The 17,182-nt window shown below is 41.7% G+C and overlaps 1 protein-coding gene across 3 annotated transcripts in view; it reads right to left on the reverse strand.

Annotated features, from left to right (window-relative positions):
* Positions 1–514: 514 nt before the first annotated feature.
* Positions 515–17,182, reverse strand: part of MAPK13 (mitogen-activated protein kinase 13) — a 41,639-nt gene continuing 24,971 nt past the window's right edge. For all 3 annotated transcript variants that reach the window (XM_061632482.1, XM_061632481.1, XM_061632480.1), the window contains 9 exons: positions 14,973–15,081; positions 13,979–14,008; positions 11,965–12,012; positions 11,127–11,241; positions 9,050–9,121; positions 6,558–6,637; positions 4,297–4,375; positions 1,836–2,012; positions 515–822 (listed from right to left, as the gene is read on the reverse strand). In XM_061632482.1, the coding sequence (XP_061488466.1) occupies positions 743–822; positions 1,836–2,012; positions 4,297–4,375; positions 6,558–6,637; positions 9,050–9,121; positions 11,127–11,241; positions 11,965–12,012; positions 13,979–14,008; positions 14,973–15,081 (790 nt within the window). In that variant the 3' untranslated portion in view covers positions 515–742. The remainder of the gene's footprint in view (positions 823–1,835; positions 2,013–4,296; positions 4,376–6,557; positions 6,638–9,049; positions 9,122–11,126; positions 11,242–11,964; positions 12,013–13,978; positions 14,009–14,972; positions 15,082–17,182) is intronic.

A 17,182-nucleotide genomic window follows, 5' to 3' on the forward strand; every position in this document is an offset into this window, starting at 1 on the left:
CAGATAGGCCTGAGAATGTACCCTGCCTGAAACCTTGGAAAGCCACTGCCAGTCAGTGTAGGCAATATTAAGTTAGATGGACCAATAGTCTGCTCAGTACAAGGCATCTTCCTATGGTCCCATGTGATATGTTTATATATCTATAGATATATTGACAAATGTTTTTGTATAACAGCACTTTAAAATGTAGACATTTTGCTTTTAAGAGTGTGGCCTAATGACAGACAAATGACAACTGAGGTGTCCTAAATCAGAGATTACTTCCATCCCTGAAGGCTTTGCCTATATTCCTTGTGGTCCCTTCAGAGTGGCACACAAAATTGCTGCTATTTTACATAAATGTTTATTTTATTCCAAGAAATGTCTGCTTTGCTTGATTGAGAATGCAGAGTTTCGGGGAGTTGGGGAGGAAGAAGAAGACTTCAAAATAATCATGCAACCACTGTAGCTTTTTTAACCATGTGGAGAAACCATTGCAGAATGCGTAAAAAACAAAGAAATATGCAAGTCACAATTTATCACAAAGGGCTTTAATAAGAATCATTAATTTTTGGCACTGAAAGATGTTTCTGGTGCAGTTTTGGCCTTCAGGCTAAGGTTGAATCCCCACTTATACACTCATCATCCTTGTGTTCTACATACACAGCCTTTTTCATGCTGATTCACATTTGCTCTTTGTTGTGGTCAAAATATTGTACACTGTTTCACAGGAAAAGTGTCCCAGCACTGGACAGGCTAGAGCTTACAATGTCATACCACTTCTCCTCTTGGAGTCTTTCCGTGCGATTGGGCTGAATGACAGTATTTCATTGTAAATATGCCCTTGAAACAAAAGCAAAAGAGATGTCATGGCATTTGTGATCAAACTACATACACTGAATGCTTTAATGTTTATTCAGTGCATTACTTTATCACATAAAACTCAATGATTCTAAAGAAAAAGTGACTATAAAAACTCAAATGGATACAAGATTCTATTATGGGGCACTTTCACTGACAATGTGAGGAATGATGAATTTCAAAATTCTGCTTCCTTAGTACAGAAGAAATACTTCATTTGAGCATTGTGAGAAGAGCTACAAAGAATTACGAAAGACTAAAGGAGTCGGGCATGTTTTGCATAGCAAATTCATTAAGGCTGTACTGTAGCCCAGGAGGATGTTTTCCAATTTTCCTGCCTATGTGTTGAATATGTCATCCCATGCTACAGGTGCCAAATATATGTGTCCAGTTCCTAATGGTCAGCACCCACCAACCTTGTGTCCCAGGTCATAGAATTCTAAAGTTCAATAGAATGCTATAGAAAATTATTTTCTGATATTCATCAGAGACTCATGGTGCTTATGGCATGTAATGCCTTTTGGATATTCTTTGGTCTAGGCTATTTACAAAGTAAACTGTTTTATTTCTTTTGTGCTGCTTGTCGTTTCTTTCCCTCTTCCTTTATTTTTAACTCCCTGATCTTAATAAAGCTCCTTAATGTGGAACCTGGATTTTGACTGCATACTTTGGACACAACAGCCCAAGGATAATTTCTCCCACATGCCAAGCTGCTTCCTCACACAACAGACTTTGGTCTAGAAGGAGGGAAAAGAGGATGGGCTGAATTCTGCCTCACAGCAATGAGGAGATGCAGCAGGCTGTCACTCCTGCGCGGGTCTGAAACTAACCAGAAACTCTTGTGGTTCCTCTTGCCTAAAAAGTTAGAGGCCAGTTGAAAGGTGGAAGTGAAAGAAATGAGGGAGTCGGGACTTGCTGAGGGTCCAAGGCACATACCTGCTTTTTCCCAAGAGACTTCTATACTCATATGTACAAAGCTATCAAGCTAAACTTACTTCTCCATTCATTTATCGAAAGCTTTTCACCCTCTATGGAATCATCATAGGAGTGATGTGCCTCTGTCTCTTCCTCAATGTCTCTAAATGGGTCAAAGTAAGCATGGGCAAGAGCTTGGGTGGCCGTAAGACGCTTTCCCACATCCAGCTGCAACATTTTGTCAAGCAAGTCCCTTGCTGCAAGAAAGGAGGCGAATATTATTTAAGCAGTGCAATAATGCTTAAGGCTAGGATGAACCTGAAAGAGGATCGTGGCAGAAAAACCAAAACAGCTGCACGGCGCTGAGGCACTTTGCCGTGCTTGACTGCTCATCAAATAAATCCAAAATGTTTTTCATTATTACAGTGTGTCCCACCCTCCACAGAAGCAGCATAGAACACTTATACATTGCCAACAGGAAAGGGAATGCATATGAAAAAAGAAGACAAAAGATAAAGATTTGCATAAAATCTTCCTAAGCTAATGTGTAGATGCATCCTTGGAAGTAATTACTGTAATTTATATAGAAAAGCAACACATCTCATCACAGAGGGAAAGAGTCGAAAGACTGTGCTTGGGTGACCTGTACGCCTGCTCAGTCTGCTGTTCTAGATGCTCTCTAACTGTTGATGGGCAACTTCAAGACCCCTGTTCTCCCTTCTTAGGGTTGTTTGTCTTTAACTTGGACTTGGACTGGACAGCCCTTCAAACAGAGGACAGCCGGAATGCCTTCAAACAGAGAACAGTCCTCTGGCAGCCCTTCAAATAGAGGCCTGTTCTCTGTAAAGTAGGATACATGGGCACCCTAACTCAGACTCGGTGTCTCTGAATAGAATGGTACTGCACACTCCCAGACATTTTCAGCTTCAGTGATGAAACTACATTAAAAAAAAATTCCAGACCATTCTCTGATTTAGAATATCACCAAGTGGTTTGGCTCAAACTAAAATTCCTGAAAGATTGTGCTTGCAATTTGCTCCATAGTTAAGCTAGGTGCAGTGAGTGGAGTTACTTCTAAGTATTGCAGTTTAACTATGATGCAAGTTGGACTGCAACTCTAACGGATACTTTTCAATATTTAAAAAGTAGCTCTTTCAGTGTAATCTTATGCACGTCTATGCAGACGTAAATTCTGTTGGATTGTATCCGGTGTAGCACTTAGAGAAAGTTGCTTAGCGATATACTTGTTCTGCTGGAGAAATCTTTGCACCTGTGAAACTTTGTGCAAGAAAATGCATTAGCAGGTTGCACAATCTATTGTCCAACAAAGTTATCAGCAATCAGTTGCACAATGAGTTTCCTCATTACACAATGACTTGCACAATGACTTTGGATATTGAGTTCTTAAAGGGACTTACTCCCAGGTAAGTAGACTCAGGATTGCAGACTATATTATTTAAACTTTATTCAAATGTGATATCAGCCATTTATTTTGGTGTAGCATTGAAGCAAAACCACCTAGTAGCTGACAAAAAACATTTTTCTCCATGTGAACAGTTCCAAGCAACCTGGGTAGGTAGGTACTTATGTGTGGATCAGCAGATCACTGATAGCACTAATTTCTCTGACTGCAGAACTAAAAAATTGCCATCACAGTCACAATTGCTACTTGTATCTGTGGTCCACTGGATCATAAGCTAAGTTTCTGCATGTTATCATATATCTGGGAAGAAATGAGAATACTTGCATTGGGGGGGGTAAGCATGCTATAAACCAGTTTATTTCTTTGATAGAGTTGTTAAATATTCAAAATGTAACAGTAAGGAGTTATTTCACATTTTAAGCTCCCTTTCAGGTTTAGTGATTTCGGATTGTGCAGAACAGTGGTAAACTGCAAGCAGAAAACGACAGCTAAACTAGAGTAAGCTTGGAAAACAGGAAGGCAGGAAACACAGACGTTAACCAATCTGTCAAGACAGTTTCCTTCTCAGTTTTACTTCTGAACCCATTTTGGGAGTGCAGTGCTTATTCTCATCTGCATCCTACATGGGGTGGGTGGGGAGGAATTAAACCTGGATGATTCACATGCAGCTCTTCTAGTATTCAAACGTTTCAGGTGGCTGATATTTTTTCAAATATTTCCATGTCTGGCATACAGCCAAGAAGGCAATAAAATGTCTTTCTCTCATAGAGCAATTCTGAACAACCTTTAACTTGCTTCTTTTCTTTAATAGTTCTGTAGAAGGAGGAATTTCAGCAGGTATAGCTTGCATACGTTCCTTTCCTATACAACATTTAAAAGTGCTGAAGCCCAGCTGTTCGCTTTTGCATCTGGCCACCCTGCTTTCAGGGATTTTCCCTCCTCCTGTCATCATCAAACAATACAGAAAATATTAGCTTTTCCAGCTCCCTAGGAGTCACTCTGTAGAGTTCTGGTGCTTCTATTTTAAAAATGTTTGATCTGCCAGCCTTTACTATGAGGGACGTATTAAATACAGGTCCTATTACTCCTGTAAAGTGAAAGCACACAAGGCAACATACCCAGAGGACTAGCTTTGGGGAAAAGTAGCGATAAATCCATTTTGGGAATCTTGGGGAGCGTCTGTATGTAGCTTTTAGCCTAAAAAAGACAAGAGTTTCAGACAGGCATTCAAATGTTCTGCAACTGGAAAATGCAAGAGATACTATTAAATAGTTTATATATTGCTAGGCAACCAAAGACTCACACATATAATCATCTTTTTTACTTGACCAGAAGTTTACATATGCCTGTAAATAGGACACCGTAATAACTTCATCCATTAATAATGCCACCTCTGAATTCCTGCAGCAACCTTTATATGATAATTGCCTGTTTAGCTTTCCTTTTTCCAAACAAGCAATTTAGGGTGCAATCCTAAACACACTTACTAGGGAGTAAGCCCCACTAAACATTGTGAGACTCTAAACAAAGATGCATAGGATTGCACTGTTAGTTAAGTTTTAAGAAATGTGACATGTCCTAAGCCATACCGCATATGATTAACCCAAGGAGTTCCAGTTGCCAATCTTTCTTTCAACATCTACATTTCAGTGCAACTGTAAATAGCAACAGAGATCTTCCAACAGTGCATTTTTGTCTTTGTACATGTCTCCTGTGACTCGCTATTCAACTCTGAGAGCACAGTATCTTGTCCATGTGCAGGAAAACACAGGAGGCTGCCTGGTACCAAGTCAGACCATTGGTCCATCTAGCTCAATACTGTCTACACCAGAGGTGGGGGAGGGTCTTTTTCAGCCTGGGGAGCACAGTCCCTCATGGGCAATATTCTGGGGGCCATAGGCCAATAGTGCACAGGCCCAGAGATAAAAGGAGGTGGAGCCAGTGGCAAAGGTGGGTGGAGTAATGGATGTGACTCTTACCTTTGCACAGGAGGCCACATTCCAGCCATGCAAAACCAAGAGGTTTATACACCCACATATGCACATTTACCTCCACTCTCCATCTAGGCAAGCAAGAGGCATTACTATCACCATCAAGCAACAAATTCTGGTCAGACAAAAGCACTTATGGAGGGTGCAGAGCATGGCCAGTGAGGGTGTGGCTGGGTAGAGTCTCCATAGCTGGATAAAGAGACCCCTGGGCCTGAGGTTCCCACCTCTGATCTACACTGACTGGCAGCAGCTCTCCAGAGTTTCACACAAGAGTCTTTCTTGGGCCGAACTGGAGGTTCTGGGGACTGAAGCATATGTTCTGCCTCTTAGCTGTGGCCGTTCCCCTCTGACGACAGCAGAGGTGGCTTTCTGTCAGTTGGGCAGTGGAATCCGCTCCATGTTTTAGTCCGAACTTTCAAGGAGCTGTCCTTCAGGGAGCTTCAGAGAAGCTCTGTTCTGCAAGGCTGTACAGGAAATTGGTGGTACGCACCCTTTCTTCTTTTCCTCTCTGTCTACTTCTGCTCCAGTGAGGAAGAGGAACTGGCAAATCATAGAGATTCCTCCCTCCTCCCCTAGCTACTACATCTCAATCTCCCACTGAAGTTTATGGCAGACCTTTTGTTGAGTTTAGGAGTGGATGACTGTCCAGAACAGTACTGTGCTACAAAAAAAAATGTATATACTTATTTTAATAGGTGTTTAGCAGTGGGGTGAATGGAGTGAATGGGGCACTGCATCAACAACCTCAGCCTGCCCTCAGCCAGCCCCCACCTGCCTACCTCCTTATTACAGCCAGTCCAGGGGGGCAGCCCTAGCTTTGTTAGCTTCCTCTTACCTAGGCCCAGAGTTGCCCTTGAGAACGCAGCAGGGACAAGAACGGCACAAAACTAGAATTAGTTGGCTCTGCCTGGCATTGGCTCTGGCTTCATCGGCTATTGGCCTCCCTGCATTCTGCTCTACCAGTCCAAATAGGCACCAGCCCCCACTGCTATTTAATGCTAATACATTGGGTGGGATTTTAAAAATACTGTTTATATACTTCTTGCATATGCCAGGCTGTGTGTTGTAGCGGTTAGCATGTCAGACTAGGATTGGGGAAGAACCAGATTTAAATCCTCACTCAGCCATGAAGCTCACTGGGTGATGTTAAATCAATCAATCACTATCTCTCAGCCTATCCTACCTTATAGGGTTGTTGTGAAGATAAAATGGGGGTGAGAGAACCATGTAGGCCTCCTTGAAAGAGAGGTGAGATATGAATGTACTAAATAAATATTATGTAATTCATTAAAAAGCAGGGGGAGGGAGAAAAAAATGAAACATTTGTAAAAAAAAGGAGTATGAAAAATCAGTTGTCTTAAACGTGTAAGGCATTGCATTTTTCTTACCGCTTTGTCTTCCAGCTTTTGTACAAACTCCTCTCCAGGGCTTCCTGTCACTTTCAAGATTTGAGTCAGCTGATCTAAATCTGGCAGGCTGAGTTAAAGGTTATTAAACATGGGCTCAAACTTTGGAACCAATGGACTGAACAGCCTAGGTTACAACGCATCTGTACAACTTACATTTGTTTATCTGTTTATTACTACATTTTTATCCTGTCCTTTTCCCAAAGAATTTCACCACCTCCATCCTAATTTTGTCCTGGCTTTGCTCAGAGATAGTGAGACTTTCCTGTTTACCGATTCTTAGTGACTACAGTGGCTGCAATCTACAACCATTTCCTTTGGGGTAATAGGAAGCGTTTCAAAGTATCAATTTATATCTGAAATATTATGCTTTTATTTTGCATTTTATGCATTTTTATATTATCTTTTGTCTAATACCTACTTTGGGGTGCTATAGTAACAAGAAAAGTAATAGTAATGGCCACTTTGACTATAGTCCTATATACACTTACTTGGTAATAAGACAGACTGAACTCACTTAGAATCATAGAATAGTAGAGGTAGAAGGGCCCTGTAAGGCCATCGAGCCCAACCCCCTGCTCAGTGCAGGAGTCCAACTTAAAACATACCTGATAGGTGGCTGTCCAGCTGCATCTTGAATGCCTCCAGTGTTGGAGAGCCCACCACCTCCCTAGTAATTGGTTCCATTGTTGTACCGGTTTAACATTTAGGAAGTTTTTCCTGATGTTCAGCCAAATCTAGCTTCCTGTAACTTGATCCCATTATTCCTGGGATGATGGAGAAGAGATCCCGGCCCTCCTCTGTGTGACAACCTTTCATGTACTTGAAGAGTGCTGTCATATCTCCCCTCAGTCGTCTCTTCTCCAGGCTAAACATGCCCAGTTCTTTCTCTCTCCTCAAAGGGCTTTATTTCCAGTCCCCAGATCATCCTTGTTGCCCTGCTGTGAACCTGTTCCAGTTTGTCTGCATCCTTCTTGAGAACTGGATGCAGTACTTAAGATGAGGCCTAACCAGTGCCGAATGGAGGAGAACTAGTACTTCATGCCTTTTGTGCAGCCACATTGCACCGTTAGTTCATTTTCAGCTTGTGGTCAATAACAATTCCAAGATCCTTCTTGCATGTAGTATTGCTGAGCCAAGTATCCCTCATCTTATAACTGTGTATTTGGTTTCTTTTTCCCACGTGTAGAACTTTGCACTTATCCCTGTTAAATTTCATTCTGTTGTTTCAGGCCAATGCTCCAGCATATCAAGATCACTTTGAATTTTCTTTCTGTGTTCTAGGGTATTAGCTCCCAACTTTGTATCATCTGCAGATTTGATAAGCATTCCCTGCACCTCCTCATCCAGGTTATTAATAAAAATGTTGAAGAGCACTGGGCCCAGGACTCAGCCCTGAGGTATCCCGCTCATTACCTTCCCTCCGTTTGGGAAGGAACCATTGATAAGCACTCTTTGAATACAATTCTGTAGCCATGTATAAGATGGTACTGTTTGTTTCTCTAAGAGAAAAACAGAGTATAAATGTTCATCATGATCCACTGAAATCAGTTTCTTTGCTCTGCAATTAACCAGAATACCCCAAAGTATTCTGATTGTAGATACAGAGTTATGAAACAAAGCTTTCTATTTTAATCTAAAAATTGAAAAACTGTTCTTCCTCACCACACTCTCCAGTATTGTGTAGTGATTAGACAATTGGACTAGGAGTTGGCTTCAAATCCCAATTCAGTCATGAAGCTCACTATGTGACCTGGAGCTAGTCACAGTCCCTCAGCCTAACCTACCACACAGGGTGGTTGTGATGGGCAGAGGAATGGGCAGGGGAACACAATGCACACCACCTTGAACTCCTTGGTGGGATATAAATGTAATAAAATAATGAATACTAACAATAAATATAAGTATTAACATGGCACCAAAATGATAACATTTCAGTGCCAGTCATATCTGTAAGGGGAGGGAATTTCACTGATGTAGTGCTACCACCAAGAAGACTCTGTCTAATGCAGTGGTTCTCAAACTGTTTTGGTTCGCGGCGCACTGTAAAACATATAAAAATTTTCTGGTGCACTTCATGTACAAAATTAAAAATATATTAATATATTTTAAACTATGAATAAAAATAAATCTCTATACAAATGGGTTTCTACTCATTTTTAAAATATGCTTTCATAATATTCGCGGCATACCTAGTCACCTCTTGCGGCGCACCAGTGTACTGCGGCGCACCGTTTGAGAATCACTGGTCTAATGTCACCACAAAGTGAGCTTACTCCAATGGTGGAAATACAGAGAAGAGCCTCCTTTAAACATCTTAAGACATAGGCAGGCTGATGTACCTCTCCCACAAGGAGTCCCACTTTCCACATTATTTATATTTTTAGGCCAAATTCTGAGACCATCAGCCTCAATTGTTTCCTCAACTAATGCATTTAAGTTTTACACCAGAGGTAACACATTGAGAAGGATACAGTCTTTACCCTTAAACAGAGTTTTCCCAGTCAACATTTCTGCCATGATACAGCCAACAGACCAGATGTCTACTGTTTGGGAGAAAATTAGAAAGACACATGAGAAGGAACATTTGGAAGCAGACAAGCAGAAAAAGCAGGTTTATTTTGCACACTTATAACAAGCCAGCACATTTACAGTTGTGTTGCTACACTGTATTGTTTTTGTTTTGTTATTATTATTGTTTTATTATTTTGTAATAATATAATATAAGCCACTCAAATGGTCAGAGAGATGAGCTAACAAGGGTTTAAAAGCAACAAATAATCCCTTGCACTAAAGTTTCTTATACCTATTCCTGGTTCTCATGGGCCTACTGAATATTTTGACCAGGCCTCTCCACAAATCCTTTTTATTGCGCATTCATGATGCTCATGATGCTATCAGGGCAGTCACATGTTATCCTATTTTTGATACTATTTGCACATTGCTTCATTCCAGTTAGTGCATATCCTAAACTTCCTGCTGAAATCCTGTAACTTTTTTATACCACAAATGTTCTGGTTTATTTTTGTCCAGCTTTTGTTGTGCTATTGCCCCTCTGGACAGCAATATTGTGGTAGCATTGGGGAAGCATCACAAAACAAACTCAAGCAGAATAAATCCATCACCAATGCACTGTGATTGTGACAAGAATATGTTGCAGAATTCACCCACAATAAAACATCAGTCTGGAGGGGCCCTGCCTCTCTCTTAAAGGAGGAAGTATTGGGGAAGTGGGGGGAGGATATAAAACAAGGACTAATGCTTCTTAATGCAGCATAACTTTTTTATAATTGTTACAGTAGTAGCAGCGGCTGCCATTAGAAACACATGTGTCTGCATGCCACAACATAATTGAGTCAGGGCCCCCATTTGCACTAGACATTTAAAGCAGCATCATACCACTTTAAATAGTCACGGCTTCCCGCAAAGAATCCTGGGAACTGTGGTTTGTTAAAGGTGCCAACAATGGTTAGGAAATCCCTGTTCCCCTCAGAGAGCTACAATTGTTAGAGTGGTTTAACAGTCAATCTCTCTTTCCAGGGAATTCTGGGAACAGTAGCTCGGTGAAAGGAATAAGGGTCTCCTTACAACACTAAGCAGCCTTTACAAACTACAGGTCCCAGGATTCTTGGGGGGAGGGGGAGCCATAACCATTTAAAGTGGCATGGTACTGCTTTAAATGTATAGTGCAGATGGGGCCAGGGAGCTACTCACTCTTGTCGCTCCTCCAGGAATACAGTACATGACACCTGTACACCAGCAGCAAGGGGATAGCGGCATAGAGCGGGGGGGGCGGGGGGAAACCTTTTTCAGCCCGAGGATTGCATCCCCTACTAGGAAACCTTTCAGGGGCCATTTGCCAGCGGCAGGCAGGGCCAGAAGTAAAAGTGGGCTGAGCAACCAATATAAATTTTACCTTTGTACAATAGGCTTGTTTCTACACACACACAAACATCTCTCTCCCAGGCAAGAAATAAGAATGATCAGAGTTCAAGGATACACGCTAACCCAGCAAAACGACGCAAGGAGGGTGCAAAGCAGCGCTGCTGATGAGTGTTGCCTGGGGAGGGGGCATGGTGTGAGAGAGTCCCGAGGAGCAAAGAGGGAGAGCACATTCCACCCCCAGGCCTGAGGTTCCCTACACTTGGCATGGAGGCATAACGCAATCTAAGTATTGGGGGTTAATCGTGGCCTGAACAGGAGGTATCCTACAGTCCAGAACAGCTGCCTGCAGGCTATGGAAGGGGAGAAAACCAGTTCAATTAGCAATCCTATGCACATTTACCTGGGAGTAAGCACCACTGGGCTTACCTCTGAGCTAACACGTATAGAGTTGCGCTATCAGATTTGTGCCCATTTTAAGCAGGGGTCTCTTTGAACCAGAGGCGGTTTAAGAGAATGATATCACACTTGTTCATCAGCTGACATTACTGCTGCAGAAAAACAAGCACACAAAAAGCCAACGAAGAACACAGATGATTGCAGCTAATAACCCTCATCTGAGTGAGAAAAGTTTCCCAAAGAACTACACAAGCAAACTATGTAACCCACCAGTCTGGTTGTAATGCATCCAGTTCAGGATCACTTCAGGTGCTCTGTACCAACGGGTCACCACATAGCCTGTCATCTCAGCGTCTGTGTGCCGTGCCAAGCCAAAGTCCAAGATCTGCAGAAGATACACACGCACAAAGAGATCCACAGAACAGATTCACCATGCTGCCCGAAAGGGAAGACTTCTTTCCAAGGACTCTTCTGTCTCCCTAGAACACTACAATGTCACTTGGAAAAACCCCTCTGTACTCTAGAACAGCAATGTATTGCTGTTGATAACAAGTAGCTTCTCCATCAGGATTTTTGAACTGGCTATTTAAAGCCAACACTGTGAAACTACATCAGTATTTACCGAAACTGGATTGGTCCCTTTTCATTCTGTCAGTTCAATAGCAACATTGCTTAGTCAAGACTCAAAAGTTAGTTTGGGAATAGCCATATTCTAAGTGGTTTTCAGACCTACCTGAAATTAATCTATCAACAGCTGATGCCTGTTACCATCCTATAGCCTTTTCCCTATGAAAACAGAGTACTGATAATGGAGAATAATTTGAGTTGCCAAAGCACAATTCTAAAACTGGGAGTAGAAACTGTATTAGCATTTCCATGTATTTGTACTCTGAGCCTCTTACTTCAAATTCAATAATATACATTACCACATGTTCAAAAACTGGGTATCTCACGAGACTGCAATTCTATCTAAGCTTGGGAGTAAGTGCCACTGAAATCAGTAAGATGTACTTCCAGCCAAACACATGATTAGGATGCTGATTCAAAAATGCACCATCAGACCAATCCAACATGCTGCATGTTTCTTACTAATGAAAATCATTCCTACCTTTAGTTCACAGTCTTCGTTCACTGCTAGATTACCAGGCTTCAGATCCTGCAATACACAATTTTTTTTAAAAAAACATAACCTTGTGATGTGACAGGCATGCCCCCAGCTTGGCACTTGTGAATGTGCTACACCACACAAGTCATGTGTCAAGCCATGCCACAAGTCGGTGTCTTCACTGGCACGGTTCTTGATTGATGGGCTGACACAGTTTCCAGAGATGCTGGAGGCATCTCTTGTTATTTTCACATTTCCTGCGTTGTGTCTTTTCCCCACTCTCCTCCCATGTAGAGCATACTTTGGATATGACAGCTGTTCCACCATATAATGGAGGCATATATCTGGTGGCAGGCCAAATGTGAGTACAGCATTGCTCTATAAGACTGGAATTCTATATACACATACCTGGGAGTTAGACCCACTCAAATCAGTGGCACTTATTTCCAAGTAGACATGCAATGGATTGCACTGTAAATAACTGTTTATTTAACCCTTGAAAAATATGAATAATTAAATAGCTAAAAATATATGTCTCACTATTTTTCAAGGATGAAAAATCTGTCCTTCCACTGTCTTATTACTGTTCTCAGTCAGTGCTGATTAGGGCTCCTCAGACTTTGGATAAAGATGTGCTACTGTGGTTTGGAAGAGGTAATGGTTTTTGCTCTATACTTAAAACTAGGCAGGGATTTTGCTCTGTTGAACACACTCTAATATAGGCCCACTTTTTCTCTCCATTGTGGAATGTTCCCTTCAGAAAACTTCTGTATTGCTAGCTGGCCTTAGGGTGTGGAAGAGGCTCTGTGCTGTCATGTCTTCTCAGGTGACATGCAAAATATTTTGCTAAGGCAGTTTCAAAATTATTTTTCAATGGCTTCAGAGAGGAGCTAGAGGGCCTTACCACTCTGCATCCAGGGCTTATCCCTGGAACATATGAGGTAACAGCTGATTAAAGTGCAGATGTGTGACAGCAGAGTGCATTCCCCAGGGCCAACCCTGCAATACAGCAGGGTGAAGCAAGGAACTTACTCTATCTGCTGTAATTCCTTCCTCTATTCCATTCTAATAAAGGCACAGGAGCCCTGCCTCCTTTTCATTTATTTTACAAATGTATAAACTGCTTCACAGTCTGAAGCCATCAAAGCACTGTACAAGATAAAAATGAGATAAAACGCAAACGCTCTAAAAGCAACTGAAGCCATTCCTACAAACACTAAAAAGAATATAACCATTTCTACCAGTGTACAATTAATATTCCATAAATGACTGCATCACAGCTCAGATAAAGGCTTCTTGAACAAAAATGCCTAAACATCAAGATACTGGGCACCTGTCTAATCTCACATGAGAATTGATTCCAGAGGGCTGGAGTGGCAACACTAAAAGCCTGATTTCTAGTAACAAATAAATAAACACCTGTGGGGCATGCGGCACTCTCAGCAGTGCCCCATCTGAGGAGTGCAAGCGTTGTGCAGGGATATATGAGGTGAGGCAGTTCATTAGGCCACCTGAGGGGAGAAAGGTGTCAGCTTAACTGTGGTCAGGCTGGATAATGGTATTGTGTCTGGGTGTAGCACCTGGTTCAAATCCCCACTGAGCCATGACGCTCACTGGGTGTCCTTGGGCCAGTCACTACCTCTTAGCCCAATCCACCTCACAGGGTTGTTGTGAGGGAAAAATGGAGAGGGGGAGAACCATATATGCCACCTTGAGGTCCTTGGAGGAAAGGTGGGATACAAATGTAATAATAAATTTAAAAAGTAAAAAGTCATTTTCACATAGCTGAGAGGCTTCTAGGGACAGACGACAATTTTGCTAGCCCAGAGGCAGATAGACACAGTATTATTCAGTAGCGTTCAGCATAGCTGTAGGGCTGGCATTCTTGCAAGAACACATATTAAAAGAGGATTTTAAAAGGCTGAGGACAGAACAGGTATCATTTGCAGAAGTGTGCACTGTAGGTTGTGTGCATTTAGAAGAGAAACAGCTTTCAAGAAAGTTAAGAGGCACATACCCTGTGAATGATTCCAGCAGAATGAATATACTGTAATAAAGAGAAAAACACACACATTTGTTTGATCATTTGTGAAGAAGTACATCCCCACCCCCAACAAACAAAGCTTGAATAATCAAGGATGTTTTTTGATATTCCCTTATAACAGGGATGGGGAACTGGTGGCCCTCTAGATGTGGGTGGACTCCAGCTCTCATCAACCCCAGCCAGTACAGCCAATGGTCAGGGATGATGGGAGATGTAGTCCAGCAACATCTGGAGAGCTACAGATTTACCATCCCTGCCTTACAACTTGTATGGGAATTAACTTGCCCACAGGGGCTCTGAAACAAAGTAAAGTACTTGGCATAGGTTATACCAAACAGAAAAGGTGAGCTCAGCCAATATATGGCGCACTTCCTCAAAGCCTCATCATCAGGTATAGTACCAATGAAGCATTTTGTACTCAGGAGAGTTACACATAAAACAATCTTACCTCTGTCCTAAAAAACCTGTCATGCTTTATTTCACTTTCTAAGTCAGTGATTCTAAAACGGTGCGCCCAGGCACACTGGTGCACCCTAAGAGGTGGCCAGGTGTGCCTCAAATATTATGAAAGTATATTTTAAAAATGAGAAGAAACCTGTTTGTATAGGGTAAGTAATAGTTTTCTATAGTTTATTTTTATTCATAGTTTAAAATATATTAATATATTTTTAATTTTGTACACAAAGTGTGCCAGAAAAATTTTATGTTTTACAGTGCGCCACAAACCAAAATAGTTTGAGAACCACTGCTCTAAGTTGTCAGCTACAACACGGGGAGTTTGAAAGATTATGAACTCTTATAATGGGCAGACTTATATAGGCATTCATTTTGTAAAGATGGAACTTGCAAGCTAGTCTGTCCAACATATCAGAATCTACTTTTCTACAGAGAAACGAAGGAAAATCCAGCAGTTTGGTCTGCACATATGACAGGATCAAATGCCTGTTCTTTTTCCAAACCCACTTACCTTCAACCCTTTCAACACCTGGTAGATTAGATACTGGACCTTTTCCTCACTGAACTGATGTCCCATTATCTTTTGTAAATCTGTTCGCATGTATGGCATTACCAGGTAGCTGTAAAGAATAAAAGATTTCCCTGAATCTCAAAGAAAAATTGAGTCACATCTTCGGAATGGGATGCAAGTGAGAGCATTTTCCATGGGCAATTGGCTGTCATGGGCTTGCTCCTAGGTGAGAGGCTGGAGCCGGAAAAGGGGTCACGATGTGGGTTAGCCTGGTTTCCAAGTGAGAGGTGGTGTGCTGGGGAGCTGCGTCTGGGATAAGAGCATGAATGCACCTAACAAATGCATATCCATTGCGATTGGTGGGCTTTCAGTGATTTTACTATTTTAATTGTTTTGATTGATTTATTGTAATAATATCTTTTCTTTTGCATCAGCATGATGCTCACTGATTTGGGGGCCTTTGGGTCAAAAAGAGGTATATAGATAAACCATACCATGACAAAACATGAAGGAAGCTATGTAGTCTTGTTCTTACAGGAGAGGTAATAGCTGACTAACCAATGCTAAGACTGACACTGACATACTAAGCCCCTACCCCACCCCCACCCCAATTTCTGAGAGCCATGCATGGCTGCCAACTTCAGGATTAGAAACTGAGACACTGATGAAAAATATAGGAATGCTGTGAGTTCTATGGGAACACTGTTTCCATGATCCAACTTTAAAATGCCCTCGCTCCGTCTGGCTATAGCCTTTGTGTTTCCTTTACATGACATCACAGAAGACATTTTTATGCCTTTTGGTGATCTTTGTTACATTGTTAATCAACAGTAGAGATTACTGATTTATTTACCTATTATTACATTTATAGTCCACATTACCTGCAAGGAGCTTATCTCTCAACACTTTTTAATTTTTAATTTATTATGACATTTATATCCCACCTTTCCTCCAAGGAGCTCAAGGTGGCATATATTTTATATTTACAACAACCCTGTGAGGTAGGTTAGACTGAGAGATGGTAACTGGCCCAAGGTAACAATGAGCTTCATGGCTGAGTGGGGTTTTGAACCCTGGCCTCCCAAGTCCCAGTCCAACAATCAGACCACTACACCATACTGGCTCTCATATGCAAGCAGAGCCATTAGTTTGTCATTTAAAAACAATCCTGCCAAAGCTGAACATCTCTGTGTTCTGTTGACTTCATTGGCGGAAAGTTATGCATATGCTCAGCTCACCCATTAAATCCAATGGAATTTGGAAGAGACTATCTTGGGCTGGATTCTGCCCATTATGTATGAAACACTTTATGGTTGTTGGTTTTTTAAAATGGGATTTTTACAATATCGACAATGTTTTGTTTCATCTTCCAGAGTATATCCTCACAGTGGACCACAGTACTGAGGAACAGCCTCTGGGAGAGGGACAAATGTTATGACAGCTTATAATAATGATAAATATCTAATGATAAATATCATTCCAGCTAGGGAGCACTGCCCCTCTGATCAGTGGATATCCTGCGTAGCCCACCCCCACTCCAGGTGTCTGAGACTTCACCAGACACTCGTTGAAGAGTGTGTCTGCACTGCAGCTGTAAGACTAGGGCCAGTCTAGACTACATGTTCCAGCTCTTCAAATTTGTTTGAAAAGTAAGTATACTGCTGGCTAGGAGCAGCTGAGTTGGCTTGGAACTACACCGCTGTGAGAAAGGAGATTTAACCTTTTCCTCTCACTGCATCGTTTTCTAGCAGTATGTCTCCATCCCTCTGAGCTGCTATATGCTCTGTTAGGAAAAATATTTACATCTGTAAAAGATGGCATGGGGTAAAGCATTTACGCTTCCAGCACCATCATTTCCCATTCCCAACAGCATGGCTGGTTTTAAAACAAATGTAAAAGACAGAAGATCTGGCCAAAGACCTCCAGGGTCTCACCTAGTTTGGCCCTAGTAACCTGCTGTTGAAAAAGCTAAAGCAAAGATTCTCATGATGCTACGTTTTGTATGGAAAATTAAATTTATTTGCAATGTAAGATATACAGACTCTACGCGAAGTTCCGGTAGCTCAACATCCGGTAAGCTGAGTTTTCCTTTCGTTCCGTGTTTCTTTTCTTTTTTAACTTTTTTAACTCTTTTAATAATCTTCAGCAACCTTTAAAGATAGTGAGCAAGGATACATGTCGCTTACTAACATCCATCTGAAAGTGCTGGG

The sequence above is a fragment of the Rhineura floridana genome, chromosome 6 (genome assembly GCF_030035675.1).
Source record: "Rhineura floridana isolate rRhiFlo1 chromosome 6, rRhiFlo1.hap2, whole genome shotgun sequence".
Classification (NCBI taxonomy): Eukaryota; Metazoa; Chordata; class Lepidosauria; order Squamata; family Rhineuridae; genus Rhineura; species Rhineura floridana.